At 43.5% G+C, this 19,537-nt stretch overlaps 1 protein-coding gene across 1 annotated transcript; it reads left to right on the plus strand.

The window, feature by feature from the left end:
* Positions 1 to 3,488: 3,488 nt before the first annotated feature.
* Positions 3,489 to 19,116, plus strand: LOC132566220 (cytochrome P450 2K6-like). The gene is made up of 9 exons (XM_060231023.1): positions 3,489 to 3,917; positions 7,217 to 7,379; positions 9,704 to 9,853; positions 11,122 to 11,282; positions 12,659 to 12,832; positions 15,798 to 15,945; positions 18,087 to 18,271; positions 18,464 to 18,605; positions 18,901 to 19,116. The coding sequence occupies exons 1-9, from the start codon at positions 3,735 to 3,737 to the stop codon at positions 19,086 to 19,088; spliced, it is 1,494 nt and encodes a 497-aa protein (XP_060087006.1). The 5' UTR covers positions 3,489 to 3,734; the 3' UTR covers positions 19,089 to 19,116.
* The last annotated feature ends 421 nt before the right edge of the window (positions 19,117 to 19,537 follow it).

The following is a 19,537-nucleotide window of genomic DNA, read 5'->3' on the forward strand; positions in this document are numbered from 1 at the left end:
TTAAGGGTTGTAGCAGATGCATCCCACGTTGTACCACATAACTTTTGGAGAAAGTTGTTTTGTCTGTATATTTCTGTTGCTACATTGATAAGACGGTGTTTATAGCTCAAGGTCCTGTCCAGGGTACTGCCAAGGTACTTAGGTGTATGGTTGTGTGTAAGTGCCATTAAAGTAGACATTCAGTTAATGGTTGGCAAGATTGTTAGTGAGATAGAAACAGGAGCATTCTGTTTTTCCAGGGGATAAGCTGCCATTTACTGTTGCGTCAGCCAAAACGTCAAGGTCCCTAAGTATTTCCTCAGTCCTTTCAATTGATTTGTGCTTTACTGCGACTGCCATGTCATCAGCATAAGCAAACTTCCTGGATATCATCTCAATAACATCAGAGATGTATGGATTGAAAAGAATTGGAGCGAGGCCTGAGCCCTGGGGTAGAGTATTATTCAGTTTCTCCTACTTGCTGATTGAATGGCCCATAACTTCTTGGAAAGTTTTACTGCTCAGCATGTTACTTAGGAGTCAAAACAGCATTTTGCAGGGGAAAATGTGTAAAAACTTGTACAGCTGACCATCCCTCCAGACTGTGTCATAAGCAGCAGTCTAAAGCAGCAGTCTAAAGGTGGAAGCAAAGGTTATCAGGAAACTCTAAAGAAGTCAAGGAGCAAGATTCCCTTTTACCTCATAGCCACCCCCCTGGTGATAACTGTTCCACCATCCTACCCAATACAAGTAACCCATCCTGTTCTTCAGGTTAAACCAAGAGGTCTAAGGGTGGCAGCAAAGGTCATTGGGAAACACTAAAGAAGTCGAGGGAGATTCCCTTTTACCTCACAGACACCCCCAGGTGATAACTGTTCCACCATCCTACCCAATACAAGTAACCCATCCTGTTCTTCAGGTTAAACCAAGAGGTCTAAGGGTGGCAGCAAAGGTCATTGGGAAACACTAAAGAAGTCGAGGGAGATTCCCTTTTACCTCACAGACACCCCCAGGTGATAACTGTTCCATCATCCTACCCAATACAAGTAACCCATTCTGTTCTTCAGGTTAAACCAAGAGGTCTAAAGGTGGCGGAAAAGTTCACCATGAAACTCTAAAGAAGTCAAGGAGGGAGAATAATACAGGACATTTTGGAGCGCTACAAAGAGGTGCCATTACAGGTGTTGCATAGCAGGGATTAAAATACAGAGGGGGAAACTACAGCCGAGTTTCAATACTCTATTGTAATGAAGTTTGAAAATTTCTCACATGACAATCTGTAATATCGGAATAATATACACGGAACATACCTGGTGAAGGCTAGCAAAAGTTTATACAAAAAAACCCCAAGAATGACTGGGTTGCAGCAGTCTAACTTGTCTTTTCAAGTCATTTTGCATCTACATGAGACATATCTCAATTTTATCCTTTTTTTCCTTAGACTGTATCAGAAATCAAATGGAGAGTTGAAGTGCGCTATTGAAAATGGTTATGCTTTCTCTTCTTTGGCCCTTTCTGCACCTGTTTTTTTCTACGTTTCTTTTAATATTATTTTTATTTAACTTTTATTTTCATTTAAAAAGGAAGAAAAATAAAGAGAGAGAAAAGGGGAAAGGAAAAGAAATAAATTACATACATTTGCATCTACAGGTAGCATATCACTAACTTATTCCATTAGTACAATCTTATATAACCAAATCTTCTCTTTTATCTATCTATAATGTTTTTGCTACTCACTCCACAAATCCAGAAGTTAATAATTCATTTTTTCCAGTCCCTGCAAAAAGTCAATCAGAGGTTCCCAATTCTTTATAAATATATTAAAAAGACTTTCCCCCAACGAAAGCAGTTAATTTTGCCATTTCAGCTAAGTCAGGAATTTTTATAATCCAATCGTCTATCATAGGCATTGAGTTCTGTCTCTTTGCATATATTATTCTCTCAGCCATCGTCATGTACAAAAATAGTATTCCATGTCTACTTTTTAGTTGGCTGTCCATTAGTCCTAACAGAAAAGTTTCAGGTTTCAACCTTATATTCATCTTCAAAATCGACTGTATAACAGAACGACTGAATGTCCCATTCTGCACCCCCCCCCCCACTCTCACTGTTGCTTTGTCTCAGGGCTACTTCTTGGTTCTGTATTTATTTTAGGTGGATCAGCACTCAGACCGCTTCCAGCACACTGTTGCCCTGCGCTTCCCAAAAGGGCTTTTGCTGTGAACCTCTGTTCTGCTCTGTTTTGAAACTGATACTACTATTTAAAGCAGAATTGTTTCTGTGACGACTTGCACTGCCCACTGACCTCCCCTTTTTCAGCCTCTTTATCTTTGGTCTATGTTAGGTGGCTGATTTATATGATAGTAGGTTTCCTTTTTGGCAATTGCTGAACATTTACATTTGTTTTGAGTAGAGGTCTGGAGGAAGGGAGCTCAAACAGAAAACCAGTTTTTCAAGAAGAACTTCTAAGCCAAACAGACTTTTGGCCACAAACATTTTCCCCGAACCAAAAAAGCATGCATGTGTTGACGGTTTGCATTTTGATTTGATACTAACGAGGGATATTTGTATATCCCATTACATAATATTAGTGAAAATTGCCCTGTTAATGCTGAAATGCCTCATTCATTCAATGTCATTCTGATTTTACTGGACGAATTTCTCCCACCATCCATGACGTTGGCAAATGAAGAGAGAACATGGGGCATTGAAGGGAAGAGAGAAGTATCATGCCGGCACCTTGACTACTTCTCCCAAGTATAAGAGTATTCAAGGCTCAAAACACACTTCCATCCGTGAGTATGCAGAAAGCATAATCCACAGAGACTCGAATAATTGCATATGTAGAATTGCACAGAAGAATAATTGCATTTGTAGAATGAAAGGAAACGATTCAAATCAAGGACACACACAATCTCAAGTCTTCAAAAAGTAGGGAGTAAAGACTGAATGCAGAAAGGGCTTTTGTCTGAAATTTGGGAGGCAAAAGAGTCCTTGGATATAGGGCTACAGTCATTCAGAATTTTATCCCAGGTGGATTTGGGGTGGGGGGGTGGGGAGATTACAGCCGGAAATAAGTTCCTCGAATGTGAAATAATTTTAAATAAATGAATAGATCTTTTTAAAATGCATGTGGAATATCAATAACAAAGACACAGGATGTAAACATTATAACGAACCAACAACTTTTACATTTTTCTGCACATCACACAACTCCAGAGGTCAGAAAAATGTTCTCTTTCCCTTTGCATCCCTGATATCTAGACAGGTTGAAATGGAGCAGGTACCTTACATTTCTTTCAAAACATTTGCCATTAATCCAATTGGAAAACAATTCAGAAAATCATGTTCACATCATCGGAACTTTTCAATAATTGCAGGTTCAGTAGTTAGCCCAACTATACAATGGCAACACTACTCTTTGGACCTAGTAGATAATTAACTAGCTTAACCTATCAGATAATATTGGGCTGAACTTTCAGTCAGGAGTCAAGAGAGTTTAGACCTGTCCTTTCAAGTTTCCATTTGATGAATTCGACACCACCCATTCAAACGCAGGGTTTTTATGAAAGAAGTAAACAGGATATTGGGGGATATTTCTTCAAAAATGCATGGATTCGATGAGTGGTGAGAGCTTATACTGGACCATGTCCATATAAACAAATCTGTGTGGCTCATAAAGGGGAAAAACTCTTTATCAAAATCCATTGCAAATTCCTCTGTAACCTCGACAAACAACTTCTTGTTAGCAGGAAATGGGTTGGATGGATCCTTTTTCTGTGCTGTTCCTATTTATCCTTACGCTTGCATTCCTTTGGAAAAGGACCAATTTCTGGAAGAGCAGTAGCCAAAAGCTTCCACCAGGACCATGCCCATTACCACTTATTGGACACCTTCACCTAATGGATCTGAAGAGGCCTTACAGAACCATGTTAAAGGTAACCTTCTTGTTTGTTTTGTTCAAGATCCCTGTCTTGTCCAGATCTTTTAAAGAAGAGAGACCTTAAGTTTACTCAACACAAAGGTGAGCCTTAATGTGAAGACAAATATATGTCACATAACGTGCTTATGCATTAATAAAATTTACTCAATAGATTAGTACATCAGAAGTTATGCTGTAACTGACATCTATTTAACTAAATCGCTGTAGTGCCAAAAATAAATTCATAGACCTTTACCAAATTAAACCAAACCTTCCTCAAACCCCCTCCCCCTTTCAACAGAATTTAGAAGATAATGACCTGTTCCTGGAGAAGCCATAGTCCAGTTGAAAAGGACTTCAGATTTTATTTCCGTTCTAAGAAAACATATTGAAAATTGAGTTGGGGAAGAAGACCCCATAAATAATAATGAAAACATAGAAAGCTGAAATCAAAGCTATGTTGGAGGCAGATCATGCACTAGAGCAGTGGTCCCCAACCTTTCTGGTCCCAGGGACCGACCCCAGGTCCGGCCTATCCATAGTGGCCCCAGGGCCGGCAGCGTGGGGACACCATATTTACTTCTCGCCCCCTCCTTCTCCCCCTGCCACCCCCGCAGCACCTCCTCCTCCCCGCATACTCAGCTTTCAAAAAGGGGCTGGGGGGCACAGCGCAGGGGTCTACCTCCAGCGGCAGAACCCCCTAGCACTGGCCCTGTCCCCTCCGTGGCGACTCCCCCCTCTGTTCATACAAGTGAAAGCCCAGGAAAGGCGGCGGTGAAGCGATCTGTGGCTCTTTAAAGGCTAACCACTCCCCCGTCCCCCCTCTTCCTGTCGATCAGATGATCGATGGAAAAACCATGGCAGCTGCCCGAGTGACTGGCTGAAAAAGCTGTGCTACCTTTTGGCTCGTTTCCCCTTCCTTCCCATGCCCAGGAAGGAAGTGGAAATGAGGCAAAAGGTAGTACAGCTTTTTCAGCCAGTCGCTCGTGCGGCTGCCGTGGTTTTTCCATCGAACATCTGATTGACAGGGGGGGGGTCGGCCTTTAAAGAGCCACAGATTGCTTCGCCGCTGCCTTCCCCGGGCTTTCACTTGTACGAACGGAGGGAGGGGGAGGCACTATGGGGTCGGGTGGGCGGCAAGGCTGTGTGTCGCTGCCGGAGGGGGCAACTGGGCTGTGCAGCCCAGTTGCCAACTTGCCACGGACCAGTACTGGCCCATGGCCCGGGGGTTGGGGACCCCTGCACTAGAGAATCAACTAGGAATCTCACTCACGTCTCTTCTGTGGGGCTTTCTGTGTTTTTAGGATTGCACTGATTGGGACTGAAATTAGATCATTGAAACTCCAGCAGTCTTATCTTAAGAGAGGTGGTGGTGGAAAGTGCCCTGAAGTTGCAACCTGTGTTTCCATTTTGGTGTAGTGCTTAAGAGAGTGGACTCTAATATGGGGGAACCAGGTTTGATTCCCCACTCCTGCACATGCAGCTGCTGATGTCACCTTAGGTCAGTCACAAGTCCTCTCAGAGCTGATCTTGAAAGAGCAGTTCTTGAAAGAGTTATCTCAGCCCCACGTACCTCACAGAGTGTCTGCTGTTGAGAGGGGAAGGGAAGGAGATTGTAAGCTGCTCAGAGACTCCAAGTGGAGGGCAAGGTATAAATACAATTTCTCCTCCTCCTCCTTCTCCTCTTCTCCTTGTCCTCCTCCTACTTTTTCCACCAAGAGCTATAGCTGGGGAAAGTCATGTTTGAATGCCACTTTACATTTTTAAAAAATTCCCTACATATAGAAAACTTGCATCTCAGGGGGAAATGGTTCATCTTAGGTAAAGATGCACAGGAGTATAGTTCTGGTTATCTGGATTCTGTTGGAACCATATCTACAGGAGGATTCCTTCCTTTGGGAAAGGGCTGTGTAGGACGTATTGAACTGGACACTCCAGTATTTTCCTTTTCTGTCTCATAACAAAGTGAGGACCCCCGAGGCGCAGTGTGGTAAGCTGCAGTACTGCAGTCCAAGCTCTGCTCATGACCTGAGCTTGATCCCGGTGGGAGCTGGGTTCAGGTAGCCGGCTCAAGGTTGACTCAGCCTTCCATCCTTCTGAGAGTGGTAAAATGAGTACCCAGCTTGCTGGGGGTAAGCTGTAGATGACTGGGGAAGGCAATGGCAAAAAACTCCATAAAACGTCTGCCAAGAAAACATCATGATGTGATGTCACCCCATGGGTCAGTAAAATGATCTTTTGCTCATAACAAAAACTGAGAAAATTCTAGAGACCTGCAACCAGGAAGGCCAAGCTCCATACACATGCTCTGTCTTCCCCCTGTGGCTTGATAAAGGAACAACACCCACACACCACATTGTGCACTTGTTCCCCATTGTAGCCAGGAAGGTTTGAAAAGAACAGAAACTTCCACTCAGCAGCCATACAGGAGACTGACAACCCTAGCCTCTGTTTAGGAGACATTTTTGGCACTTTTCGTGTGTGTGTCTGTGTGGCTCCCTCTGGTGTGTATTTGATCAACAAATTTTAACCAAATGTGTCAACTATTTTCATTGACACCAATTTGAAACCCTGGCTGGATGATCCATTTAAAAAAAAAGATTCTCCAAAGGAAAATTGGGATAGAAAGGGAAAGAGGGGGTTAGGGGAGATAACAATTCATCAAAAAAAAAATCAGATATCATGAATAGTTACACGCAACAAGGGAAATCAGCTATATTAATAAAATATATTTTCAGATATAGTAGCAGATAATAAAACATCATAATAACAACATTCAAAAATATTTTCTCTCTTTAAAAGAATAAACAATATATTTCAAAATGTTCAAAGGAAATGTAATAGAAATGTGAAAGGTTACATCTCTAGCTTTAAGGCAGATTTTAACACTGAATTTGAGCCTTCCTTATAACCTACATATTATCTTAATCACTTATTACACGGGTGGGGAACGTTCGCCCCGAGATCACTTGGTCTAGCCCTCGGGGATTGCTGGGCTGAGCCAAGCCACGTGGTGGCCTCTACAAAAAACCCCCCTGGACCTAGACATTTGCCTAGGGTGGCGGGCCAGCGGTATAGGTATGTGCCAAATTAGGCTCTCCGCGCAAGACTTCAAATAGAAAAACAATTATTTCTATTAATTTTGCCAGCCTGAATCATTTTCCCTTGGCGGAACACTGTTCTTTAAGTTGATAATTTTGTATGGCCCACGAATGATGTTATAAATATTCAAACGGCCCTCGGCAGAAAAATGGTTTCCCACCCCTGACTTATTAGATGATCTATGTTTCTCATTTACTTTTCCTTTCGTTGCAGTTCTCTAAACAATACGGCCCTGTCTTCACCATCCAATTGGGATTCCAGAAAATTGTTGTTCTGGCAGGCTACAAGACTGTGAAGGAGGCTTTGGTGAACCAGGCGGATGCCTTTGCAGACAGACCCATGATCCCAATGTTTGAAGAATTTGAACATGGTCATGGTGAGATCCTTCTTTCTGAAGAATAGCTGGTCTTGCTTACGTAGGTAGGACTTACAGCCATCGAGAGTCATGATCCATGACTGATGCAATCTGAAGTTTTCCCATCTATAGAACTAAGGAAAGGTCGTCCCCTGTGCAGGCACCAGCCATTTCCAACTCTGGGGTGACGTCACATCACGGCATTTTCATGGCAGACTTTTTAAGGGGTGGTTTGCCACTGCCTTCCCCAGTCGTCTATACGTCCCCCCAGAAAGCTGGGTACTCATTTTACTGACCTTGGAAGGATGGAAGGCTGAGTCAACCTTGAACCTACCTGAACTCAGCTTCCACCAGGATTGAACTCAGGTCGTGAGCAGAGAGCTCGGACTGCAGTACTGCAGCTTTACCACTCTGCGCCATGGGGCTGCTATCTATAGAACTAGGCTGGAGTAAACTACTTCAATACAAGCACTTCTTTCCTCCCTACCCCGACCCTGAGGGCAAAGGACACCCCCAAGCAATTGAGATCATGGAAAAAGCACAGGAGAAAGCATTCAAAAACAGAGGCACAAACGACAGTGGCGGGGGATTTATTCCTTCATCAAAGGAGGACTTCCCTCATGCAGCTCTTTCACTTTCTCCATATGATAAAACATTGAGCATTTTTGTATATCTTGAACATATGAAGCTGCCTTATACTGAATCAGACCGTTGGTCCATCAAAGTCAGTATTGTCTTCTCAGACTGGCAGTGGCTCTCCAGGGTCTCAAGCTGAGGATTTTCACACCTATTTGCCTGGACCCTTTTTTGGAGATGCCAGGGATTGAACCTGGGACCTTCTGCTTCCCAAGCAGATGCTCTACCACTGAGCCACCATCCCTCCCCTGCTCTCCAGGGTCTCAAGCTGAGGTTTTTCACACCTATTTGCCTGGACCCTTTTTTGGAGATGCCAGGGATTGAACCTGGGACCTTCTGCTTCCCAAGCAGATGCTCTACCACTGAGCCACCATCCCTCCCCTGCTCTCCAGGGTCTCAAGCTGAGGTTTTTCACACCTATTTGCCTGGACCCTTTTTTGGAGATGCCAGGGATTGAACCTGGGACCTTCTGCTTCCCAAGCAGATGCTCTACCACTGAGCCACCGTCCCTCCCCTTCAGCAGGGCTCTTACAGTTCAAGGCCACTTGTACAGGCTAGCCTGATCTTGTCAGGTCTTGGAAGCTAAGCAGGGTTAGTCCTGGTTAGTACTTGGGCGAGAGACCACCAAGGCAGTCCAGGGTTGCTGTGCGGAGGCAGACAGTAGCAAAACACGTCTGTTTGTCTCTTGCCTTCAGAACTCCAAGGGGTTGCCGTAAGATGGATGTGACTGAACAACAGTTTACACAAACACACACATGCACAACACAACGTCCCATCCCTGAGTAATGAACAGGGAGGCTGGTGGCAGGGAGAGAGAAAAGGAAGGGGTAGACATATTGAAGCTCACATCGTGGGAAGAGGGGCATCCATGATCGATGAGTGTTCTTTCCCTAGCCTTGCACAGAGTCGATGGGGTGAAGCGGCAACGTACCTCAGAAGCAGCTGGCATTCTGGGAAATCTTCCTGGCAGCCCTAACAGGGTGACTTAGAAACACGCCTGGTTATATGGATAGGGGCTGGTTCCATTCTTAGGGACAAACAGTGGGAACCCAGACAGTAAACATTTTGTTCACTGCTTGTATTTCAGTCCTGCTTTTGCTGGTTGTTGAAAATGTTTTGCAATGAAACAAGGAACTTCAGAACATATGAGAAGCCAGGCTGAATCAGGCCAATGGCCCATCCACTCCAACACTCTGTGTCACACAGTGGCCAAAAAAACCCAGGTGCCATCAGGAGGTCCATCAGTGGGACCAGGACACTAGAAGCCCTCCCACTGTTGCCTCACTACCACCAAGAATATAGAGCATCACTGTCCCAGACAGAGAGTTCCATCTATACCCTGTGACTAATAACCACTGGTGGACCTCTCCCCCGTATGTTTATCCAATCCTCTCTTGGGTATGCTTGTAGCTGTCACCACTGTGGCAGTGAACTCCATGTGTTAATCACCCTTTGGGTGAAGAAGGACTTCCTTTTATCCATTCTAACCCGACTGCTCAGCAATTTCACGATTTTCCCACAAGTTCTCATATTGTGAGGAAGGGAGAAAAGTACTTCTTCCTCTACCTTCTCTTATCTCTCTCCTGCCCCCCCCCCCCCCATTTCCTATATTAGTCCCGACTAGTAGGTAAAATTTTAGCTTCTCCAACAAGGCCGATGGGTCTTCAACTGCTGTCCTGCATATCAATCTAACATATATTCCTCTCCAGGTATTGTTCTTTCTAATGGTGAGAACTGGAAAGTGATGAGACGATTTGCAATAACCACCTTAAGGGACTACGGAATGGGCAAGAAGACCATAGAAGACAGAATTGTTGAGGAGTGCCACTTCCTAATACAGAAGGTTGAATCTTTTGAAGGTCAGTTTTGTGTAGTGGAGCAAACAACATCCAGTTGTGTACCGGAGAAAGCAACACTCTTTATTAACATGTTATGTCTTGCATTCAAGTCTTCATGTACAACACAGCGAACGCTACAGAGGTGACTACTGGTCCCCGGATGTAGCCCGCTAATACGCTCCGCCAATCAAGATCTGTGGCGGGAAGTTTAACTGGCCAGGATTGGACCTGGCCAGACGGAGGGTTGTTCCGGGGCATGTATATAAACGGGACCCGGCCCGCGTTCCCCCCTCTTGTGATGTACTCGCCAATAAAGTATGTTGCCTTCAACACGTCTCGTCACTCAGTACATTACATAACAGTAACTGTAGGGCAGGTAACTGGGCTATTGGAATAAGGAATAACGATACTTACCTAAGCTGATTCTGGAGCTCTAGGCCACGGTTGTTCTGGCCTGGTTCTGCAGATTCTAAGTAGGCCCTGCATTCCTTCAGGCTGCTAACAGGGAGACAGAGAAGAGAAGCACTCAGTCCCTTCTACTCTCCTATTTAGTTATTTATTTTAGTATATTTCTATTTCGCCCATTCCCCATAGAGCTCAGGGCGGAGTACAGCATATGATAAAACAATAAAATATAATAAAAACTTTTTAAAAACAGACAGCTCAACAGCGCTCAGAGAAGTTTACCATATCACATATTGCCCAGCCTGGGCATATCGCATCATGATATCTCACAGGTGACAGTGCTGATAGGGGAGGCCAACCAGATCAAGAATAGATGCCCGCAGCCTCAACTAAAAGCCTGGCTGAACAGCTCCATTTTACAGGCCCTATGAAAGGCTAATAAGCCAGGCAGGGCCCGGATCTTTGTAGGGAGCTGATTCCACCAGGTCGGGGCCAGGACCAAAAAAGCCCTGGCTCTAGTTGAGGCAAGGCGGGTGTCTCTTGGGCCGGGGATGGCCAACAAATGTTGTGAGGCCAAACATAATGACTTCCTGGGCATATATGGAAGGCGATGATCCTGCAGGTATGTTGGTCCTATTTGCTCTGAGGCCTACTCAGCCTCTTAAAGAGGCAGTACACAATAGTGACTTGGCTTTGTATCTTTGCATTACTTTGACCTGATCTGGACTAGAATTTCGTGTCTGCACACAGCAGAGCATTCTGGGTCAGCACAGAATGAATGATAAATGCTAGCCAAGCATATGCAAGCTAATGAAGGAGGCACAAGTAATACTGATGTTGATTCCATAATGTCCTGTTTTCATTGTAATATATTTGTTCTAAAGGGAAACCATTTGAGACTACTACAATCATGAATGCTGCTGTTGCCAATATTATAGTGACCATTTTACTTAGCAAGCGATATGAATATGAAGATCCCATGTTTATGAGATTACTGAACTTACTCAACGAAAACGCCCGGCTTGTGGGAAGTCCCTCAGTCACGGTAAACTATTTTAAATTTGGTTTTGAAATAGTTAAAATACCAATGCAAACAGTATAGTGGACACTTCATGCCTTTAAAGATTCACTGCATGAACTCAAGACGTCATAGCAGGTACAAAATTTGTTCGGAGAAACAAGTTATTTGAAATTTTTAAGAAAATATATGGAAGAGTCCTTTCAGAACTGTACCACTTTAATTGTCGCCAGCACATCAGGCAACCTGTGCTGCTTGTTACTGCTTGAAATAGTGGGAGAAAGATTTTAAAAGATATCGATGTCGCACATAGAGTGATGTCACTTGTGGTTTTTCCTGGAAGTGATGTCATACCACATGCAATGCCAACAAGCCATCTCCCATGTCCCCATTCCTAATCTCCCAGTGATTGCACAGCCTGGTAACCCTAATCACTGCTTTCCTAGGAAACCAGTGGGAAGGTTTAGTAATAAAGCATCATGGGAAGGGCTTTATTGTAGCAGGAACTCCTTTGCATATTAGGCCCCTGTTGCAGCCAATCTTCCTGGAGTTTACAGTAGGCCCTGTACTAAGAGCCCTGTCAGCTCCAGGAGGATAAGAGAACATAAGAACATAAGAGAAGCCATGTTGGATCAGGCCAATGGCCCATCCAGTCCAACACTCTGTGACACATAAGAACATAAGGGAAGCCATGTTGGATCAGGCCAATGGCCCCTCCAGTCCAACACTCTGTGTCACATAAGAGAAGCTCTGTTGGATCAGGTCAGTGGCCCATCCAGTCCAACACTCTGTGTCACATAAGAGAAGCCATGTTGGATCAGGTCAGTGGCCCATCCAGTCCAACACTCTGTATCACACAGTGGCCAATATGTGTGTGCGTGTGTATACACACACACACATACACACACACACACACACACATATATATATACATACTGTGGCTAATAGCCACTGATGGACCTCTGCTCCATATTTTTATCCAATCCCCTCTTAAAGCTGGCTATACTTGTAGCCGCCACCACCTCCTGTGGCAGTGAATTCCACATGTTAATCACCCTTTGGGTGAAGAAGTACTTCCTTTTATCCATTTTAACCTGACTGCACAGCAATTGCATTGAATGCCCACGAGTTCTTGTATTGTGAGAAAGGGAGAAAAGTACTTCTTTCTCTACTTTCTCCATCCTACGCATAATCTTGTAAATGCATAATCTTTCTCCATCCCATGCATAATCTTGTAAAGGACTGGCTACATCAGGGGGCATGGCCTAATATGCAAAGAAGTTCCTGCTACAAAAAAAAGCCCAGGTCATGGGAGATTTTCAAAATTCCATTGAGATTTCTGCCTCAGCAGTCAGAATTGGAAATGTCTTGATTTTGTCCTTTATCATGTTTTATTCTTTTAGCTGTACAACATGTTCCCTGCTCTGGGTTTTCTTTCTGGTGGTCGCAAGACTGTCCTGAAGAACAGGGATGAATTGTTCACCTTCATACAGGCCACCTTCATAGAACACCTCAAAGAACTAGATGTGAATGACCAGAGAAATTTTATCGATACTTATCTAATCCAACAGCAAGAGGTAAACACTGATCATTGCTCAGCAATCAGCCGAGTGCTTCATCCTCTCTCTAAAGCTGCCATGTGCTCTCTCCTCCTTCTGTGCTCTGCTGGTTTAGATAGGGTTGCCAAGTCTAACTCAGATAATACCTGGAGACTTTGGCGGTGGGGCCGGGAGACTTTGGGGGTGGAACCAGGAGACTTTCCCTAGAATAAATAAATGAAAATACACCAGTGCAGTTCCCCTGAATGCAGTCTTCATTTCCTCACCCAAGCAGCTGCAAGTCATCTCTCTCTCTCTCACACACACACACACACACAGAGCAGCCTAAATAAACAGTTTGCAATACCACACTGTTGTGTTCTCACTGGGGCTATTTACTCACGAGTTGCTGAAGTCCCAAATTCTAACACAAGAAAGCCAAAAGTTCCAGTTTACTCTTTCCAATGCAAATGATCTCTGAAAAGATTGGACAACAAATGGAGCGTCTGGGCTGCTTTCACAGCTACTGGGAGCAGCCATGTTGCTCTGCCGGCTCATCCCACCCCCATTCAGTCTGGGTCCTACATATTTAAAGGCACAGACGCACCATCCCAAAAGGAAGCCTTTCCAAGCTTCCAGCTGTCAAGTCAGCTGAATTCAATAACGAGTCTTTGGTTGAAACAAAGTTTCTAGTTTATTGAAAGCAGAAACAAAGACCATGATAACAATTGAAGGACTGAGGGACATGGACATTAACCAAGCATTTAAGGTATAGATCAAAGGATTCCTACGGGCGGGGTACTCTAGGCAGTATATTTTCACACTAGGATGTTACTCCCTCGTTCCCATGCCAAGGCCTTGGCGCTTCGCACTCCCACAGACACCCGGCTTGAGAAGGCTCCGCAATCTTGTTCCCATATCAGCATTTCAAAGCAGACTACACAACAAAGGCATAGCTAAGAGGAGGGGGGGAAGGAGAGTTAGCTAGCAGCATTCGGTGTTCAATATGGGACCAGAATCCCTTGCTTCTGAACCAGAGTTAGAAAACATATTAATAAAAATACAGCAGACTTGACACCAGCATTAGGAAGTGGAAAGACACGTACATGGTAGGCTGTGGGGGCGAGGCTTCTCCCAGCCAGCCAGCTGACTGGGGCAGGAAGGAGCCTGCAAAAGCAGGAGAACGTACGGCCTATAGGCTTTTAAACTTAATAAAGTGAACTGAACTGTTAGACAAGGTTACCTGCTGCATCATTTCCTATTTAATTTACAGCTAAATGATTTGACAAACCATTTTGTTCAGTCCTGTCACTATCCCTGTCTGACTCACCATAGTGTTCCTATTTTGCCGTATCCCGATGATGTAGTCCTGTTATCCCTTGTTTTGCTTCACAGAGATTCGGGGCTTTTTTTGAGCAGTAACACACAGGAATGCAGTTCCAGCTGGCTTGGTGTCAGGAGGAGTGGCCTAATATGCAAATGAGTAACCACTGGGCTTTTTCTACAAAAAAAACCCTATGTGAAACTACCGATGTTAGGGGGTGTGGTCTAATATGCAAATGAGTTGCTGCTGGGCTTTTTCTCCCAAAACCCCCCCTGCAGAGATCTTGAAAGCTTCTTTCCCCTGACTACTGTTGTAAAGAAGGTTTGAGAGTAAATTGTCAGAAGTCCAAGGTGGTGGACTTCACAAAAAAATAGAATTCTAAAAAATATTGTTGATCCTTGGTGTGTGTGTGTGAATTAGGACAAGTTAAAGAATTTACTTATTTTGGAATTTTATATGCTTTGAATTTAAACTGAGCCTTGCTTCAAACAACTGTGGAAAAGAAAAATAAACCTATATTGTGAGTATTCTGAATTTCTTTCGGACAATTAAGAGAAGAGATATTCTAAAGGTAACCCCTATTTTTTAAACGGGGTGGCAATAACAAGGCGGTCATGGAATCTATTGATTTTCCACTTTTTTACTTCCTCAGAAAGCTGCTGAACATTCCATGCTGTGTTGCTGGTGTGGCTTTGCACATCAAATTCAGTCAGCCATCACTGGAAAATAGGACATGAATTCTTAGATAGATGATAGATAGATAGATGATAGATAGATAGATAGATAGATAGATAGATAGATAGATAGATAGATAGATAGATAGATAGATAGATAGATAGATAGATAATTTTATTTATATCCCGCCCTCCCCGCCGGAGCAGGCTCAGGGCGTCTGACAACATCATTTGAATTTCAACTACACAAAAAAGCAAAGAAAACAAATTACATTTAAACATTAAATTTCTGATTAAGTTTAAAATTAATTAATTAAATTAGTAAAAGTGCTAACGCTTTTACTTTTTAATTCTTGCACTTAATTTACACTTAAAGTTACTTTTTTGTGTTAATAGCTATCTGGCATTATTGAAGGAGGACTGTAATAAATCATTCTGGTTTAAGATCATGGACAAGAAATGGTTAGCTATTGCTTTTACCACATAATCTATCAAGCCATTGGGGCTTGCTGAATAAGTAAAATTAAGTAAACAATGGATTAGGCAAATTGATCATAATAGTTCTTGTGATGGAACAGGCCTGTTTTTCCTACAGAAACTTTTCTGTCCATTTCCTCTGTTGGGTTGCCAACTCCTGGAGTGAGCTATTCCACTTCCTTATAGTAGGGTACCATTGCCACCAGTATCCTTTTAGTGTCTTTCTACCTGTAGGACAGTTCTGAGGCCTGGCCTCAAGGTCTCCTAAAAACCCAGCACCTGGTTACCACAGAGACCAAATTCAGTTTAGGGTTTCCCCCTAGAGGATTGAACACCTGAACCCTGACCTCTAATCCAAGCAGGGTGGTCCCATTGCAGATCAAAATTCTAATATAATTTTGGATGTGACACAAAAATAAATCCTTTTGACTTTTGAGAAATAAATAGAAATTGCAAATGGAATTTCAGATTGCTGTATTGCTCAAGGCATTGAGCGGAAAGAAAAGCTTTCTTTCATCTTATATCTTAGGAAAAGAACAAGAACCAGAGCAATGAATTTTTCCATAATGAAAACCTAAAAGCTGTTGTGGAGAACTTATTTGGTGCTGGCATGGAGACCACTTCAACTACCTTGCGTTGGGGCCTGTTACTGATGATGAAATACCCTGATATTCAGAGTAAGTTCTTTCCATTGGTTGGTTTCCATTATTCTAAGATATCTGGATTCCAGTTAGCATAGAGGTAAGAATGGGGGAAGGGGGGGAGGGACACCTGAAACTGTTGAGTGTTACTTGAATGAGGGAGAACAAGATATAAAATTTTACATTAGCACCAGAGAGTTGTACTTCCTGTTTAACCTCTATGACACTTTATGGTATCATTTCCTATGTAAAATTTTATATCTGTGTTTCCCATATTGTATATCTGTGTTCTCTGTATATTAATATAATCCTTTTATATGCTTATGACCTATTGGTATCCAAGCATTAATGACTGAATGATTCTGTGTGTGTGTGTGTGTGTGTGCGTCTGTGTTTGTGTGTGTGTATGCATGCATATAAAAATTTTTAAAATAGAAAAGATAAACAACAGATTCAAAGAAGTATGATATGCAAGAAATACATATGCAAAGTAACCACATAAAGTGCAAATATAATAAAGAAAAGTATACTGACAATTCACAGCAGAGGGTAATAATAAAGTATCCCGAGTTTTGCTAAAGTATTTCCAAAATCCCAAGCTTTTGTTAAGTCCTGCTGCTGTGACATGAGACTTCCTGATGCAGTCTAATTCCCTAGGTTTACAATGGGCTCTCCCTTCAAATTTATTCTTTGCTGAACAGCAACCTTTACTGGCAAAGCAGATTCTTTGCTGAAAAAATAGTGATATCTAGATCAATAACAGTATGTGTTTTCAATTCGATCTGAACTTTAGTTGTACTCTACTGAGCACAAAAGCCGGGCATATGACACTTTCCCTGCCCTACAGTTTCTACCATTCTTCTGAAACATTATTTTGGGGGTGGTGATTTTACCCCCTTTCTCCTCTTCACTAATTCCTGCCACCTGAGTGACCGTTCAAAGATGAGACTGAGCCCGCCTCGGTGGGGAGGGCAGGGTATAAATCAAATTAAACATAAACAAAACAAACATTGTACATTCCTGTGGCCACAAAGACTCTTTTGGTGGCCAGATGTGACAGTGATCTGGCTGTGACATCTGTCACCCCATTGATCACCAAAGTTGATTCGGCTGATCTGGCCGGCTAGGCGACTGTCCCCTCCCTCCCTCACTGCTCCGTGTGCGTCCCTCCTGAAGCTGAACACACAGTGGAAGAGGATGAGTATCCCAGATAGAAGGAGTGTACTGTTCTTCAGTCAAGAGTATACGATAATATTTAGACAGCCAAAAATAATGGCAGAGGAAGAGCTTCATAATACACCAGAGCAGGCCTCGGATTCAGCAGGAGCTCACAAGAGTGTAGCTCCTGAACTTTTCTGAGTGTCTACCTTCCTCCTCCTCACCTTGAATAGTAGGTGCAGCTGCATAACAATCCCTGGATGAGCTCCACCACCTGTTTTTCTATGAAACGACCCCTGCACTAGAGTGTCTCTGTTTGATTGTTGTAGGTGATAGACCAATGCAGGCTAAAAAGTGGATACTTACTATGATTGTGAAGCAAAACATGGCTCTCCAAGAAGCAATGACTCTGCTATTCCTGCAGCAGATGCCCAGGGAGAAATCAATACTCCCTGAAGTCTTTCACTAAGTGTCCTCCTTCCCCAGATTCAAAACTTCCAAGTGGGTTCCACCTTCTTTCTTTCCCCCTCAAGAGGTCTCTTGGGGCGTTTTCGCACTGACCTTAATCGGTAGCGACGCCCCTCTTCACCGCGCAGGATCTGCGCGGATTTCGCACTAATTGCCGCGGAGCACCCGGAAGAGCCGGAAAGTCCCGCGGCTTTTGCGGCGCAAACGGAAACCGCCAAAAACCAGTTTCCATTTGCGCCGCAAAAGCCACGGGACTTTCCGGCTCTTCCGGGTGCTCCGCGGCAATTAGTGTGAAATCCGCGCAGATCCTGCGCGGTGAAGAGGGGCGTCGCTGCCGATTAAGGTCAGTGCGAAAACGCCCTTGGAAATCACTGTCCAAGGCAGAACAGGACAGTCTCCTCCACTACCAGATCTTTGACAAGGGACCCTTTTTCAAGAGCATGAAGCAAGATCCATTCATACTAATTAAGATGGCCCCTGTATATTTAGGGAATAATTCAGATCTGAAACAGAAACATAATTCATTGGGGGGAAATGTTCTGTTTTCTCAGAGAAAGTTCAAGAAGAAATAAGAAAGGTAATCGGATCAGCTCCGCCGCGGATAGAGCACCGAGCAAAACTGCCCTACACGGATGCTGTGATTCACGAGGTTCAGAGGTTTGCTGATATTGTCCCTACCAGTGTGCCACATGGCACCACAGTAGATGTCACTCTTGGAGACTACTTTATCCCAAAGGTGATCGTTCTTTGTCTTACATTCATAGCCCAGTGAATAGGGCACATTTTTAAATTTTGCTTTCATTTCATTGCATCTGAATTCTCATGTAACTCTGTTAGTAAGATGGCATTTTCTTTGTCTGGAGGATAGCTAATGTGCCTGATGGGCCATCTTCATTTTCATCAATAACTCATTGCCTTGCCTTTGCAGGGAACACATATTATTCCATTACTGTTCTCAGTGCTGTACGATGAATCTGAGTGGGAGAAACCCTTTAAATTCTATCCTGAGCACTTCCTTGATTCCGAAGGGAAGTTTGTCAAGAGAGATGCCTTCCTGCCTTTCTCTGCAGGTAACTTCTTTTACATGAATCACTGTGGGTTTAATTAATTGATCATGTTACCAAACCCACTTACTTGGAAGAACATCATCCCAGCAGCCGATTTCTGAGTTACTGATTCAAGATTAGTGTTCTTCCTCAGTACCCTTCATCATTGTGTCCTTATGTATTCCAGTGAACTTCATCTCTACTTTCTTGTATTTTATGGTAAATTCTGTTGGCTATCACTCTATGGGAGAAATGGTACAAAAGTATGATAAAGAAGCTCAATAAACAGGGCTCCTCTGTCTCATGTTCATTGTCACAGGTCGGCGAGCGTGTGCTGGTGAGACCCTTGCTAAAATGGAGCTCTTCCTCTTCTTTACAAGTCTCCTGCAGAGATTCACTTTCCAGCCAGCCCCAGGGACATCTAAAGAAGATCTAGACCTGACCCCTGCAGTTGGGTTTACAACACCTCCAATACCCTTCAGTTTCTGTGCTTTGCCATGTTCTTAACATTAAACAGTGCTTAGCTTCCTCTGCACACCAGCCTCCTCTTCTGCATCTTTTTGTTATTAGACGCATTTCAGATTCAGCAGAACCACACCGTGCTTTGTCACTCACAAACCTTCATGTTTCATATAGCTATCTGTGGAACCCCTACAAGCTAATCAGAGACATAACGTAGTTCAAACTTTGGACTTCACTTCTTGAATTGTTTGCTCTACAATAACAATGTTTCTGTGCGGGGGTCATTTTGTCGAAAAATAGGTAGTGGAGCTCATCCAGAGATTGCTATGCAGGTGCACCTACTATTCAATGGACAAGGAGGTGAAACTCTCAGAAGGAGGAGGTGGAACTCTCAGGAAGGTTCAGAAGCTGCGCTCCTGTGAGCTCCCACTGAATCTGAGGCCTGTTTCTGTGTCTAATTTCTTGTACTGATGCATCACAAATGTCTTTCAATC

This window comes from Heteronotia binoei, chromosome 1 (genome assembly GCF_032191835.1).
Source record: "Heteronotia binoei isolate CCM8104 ecotype False Entrance Well chromosome 1, APGP_CSIRO_Hbin_v1, whole genome shotgun sequence".
Classification (NCBI taxonomy): domain Eukaryota; kingdom Metazoa; phylum Chordata; class Lepidosauria; order Squamata; family Gekkonidae; genus Heteronotia; species Heteronotia binoei.

Coding starts and splice junctions, on each gene's coding strand:
- LOC132566220 (XM_060231023.1), top strand. CDS start 3,735: ATGGGTTGGATGGATCCTTTTTCTGTGCTGTTCCTATTTATCCTTACG. Junction 15,946..18,086: donor GAAATACCCTGATATTCAGA/GTAAGTTCTTTC, acceptor CTGTTTTCTCAG/AGAAAGTTCAAGAAGAAATA. Junction 18,606..18,900: donor CTTCCTGCCTTTCTCTGCAG/GTAACTTCTTTT, acceptor TCATTGTCACAG/GTCGGCGAGCGTGTGCTGGT.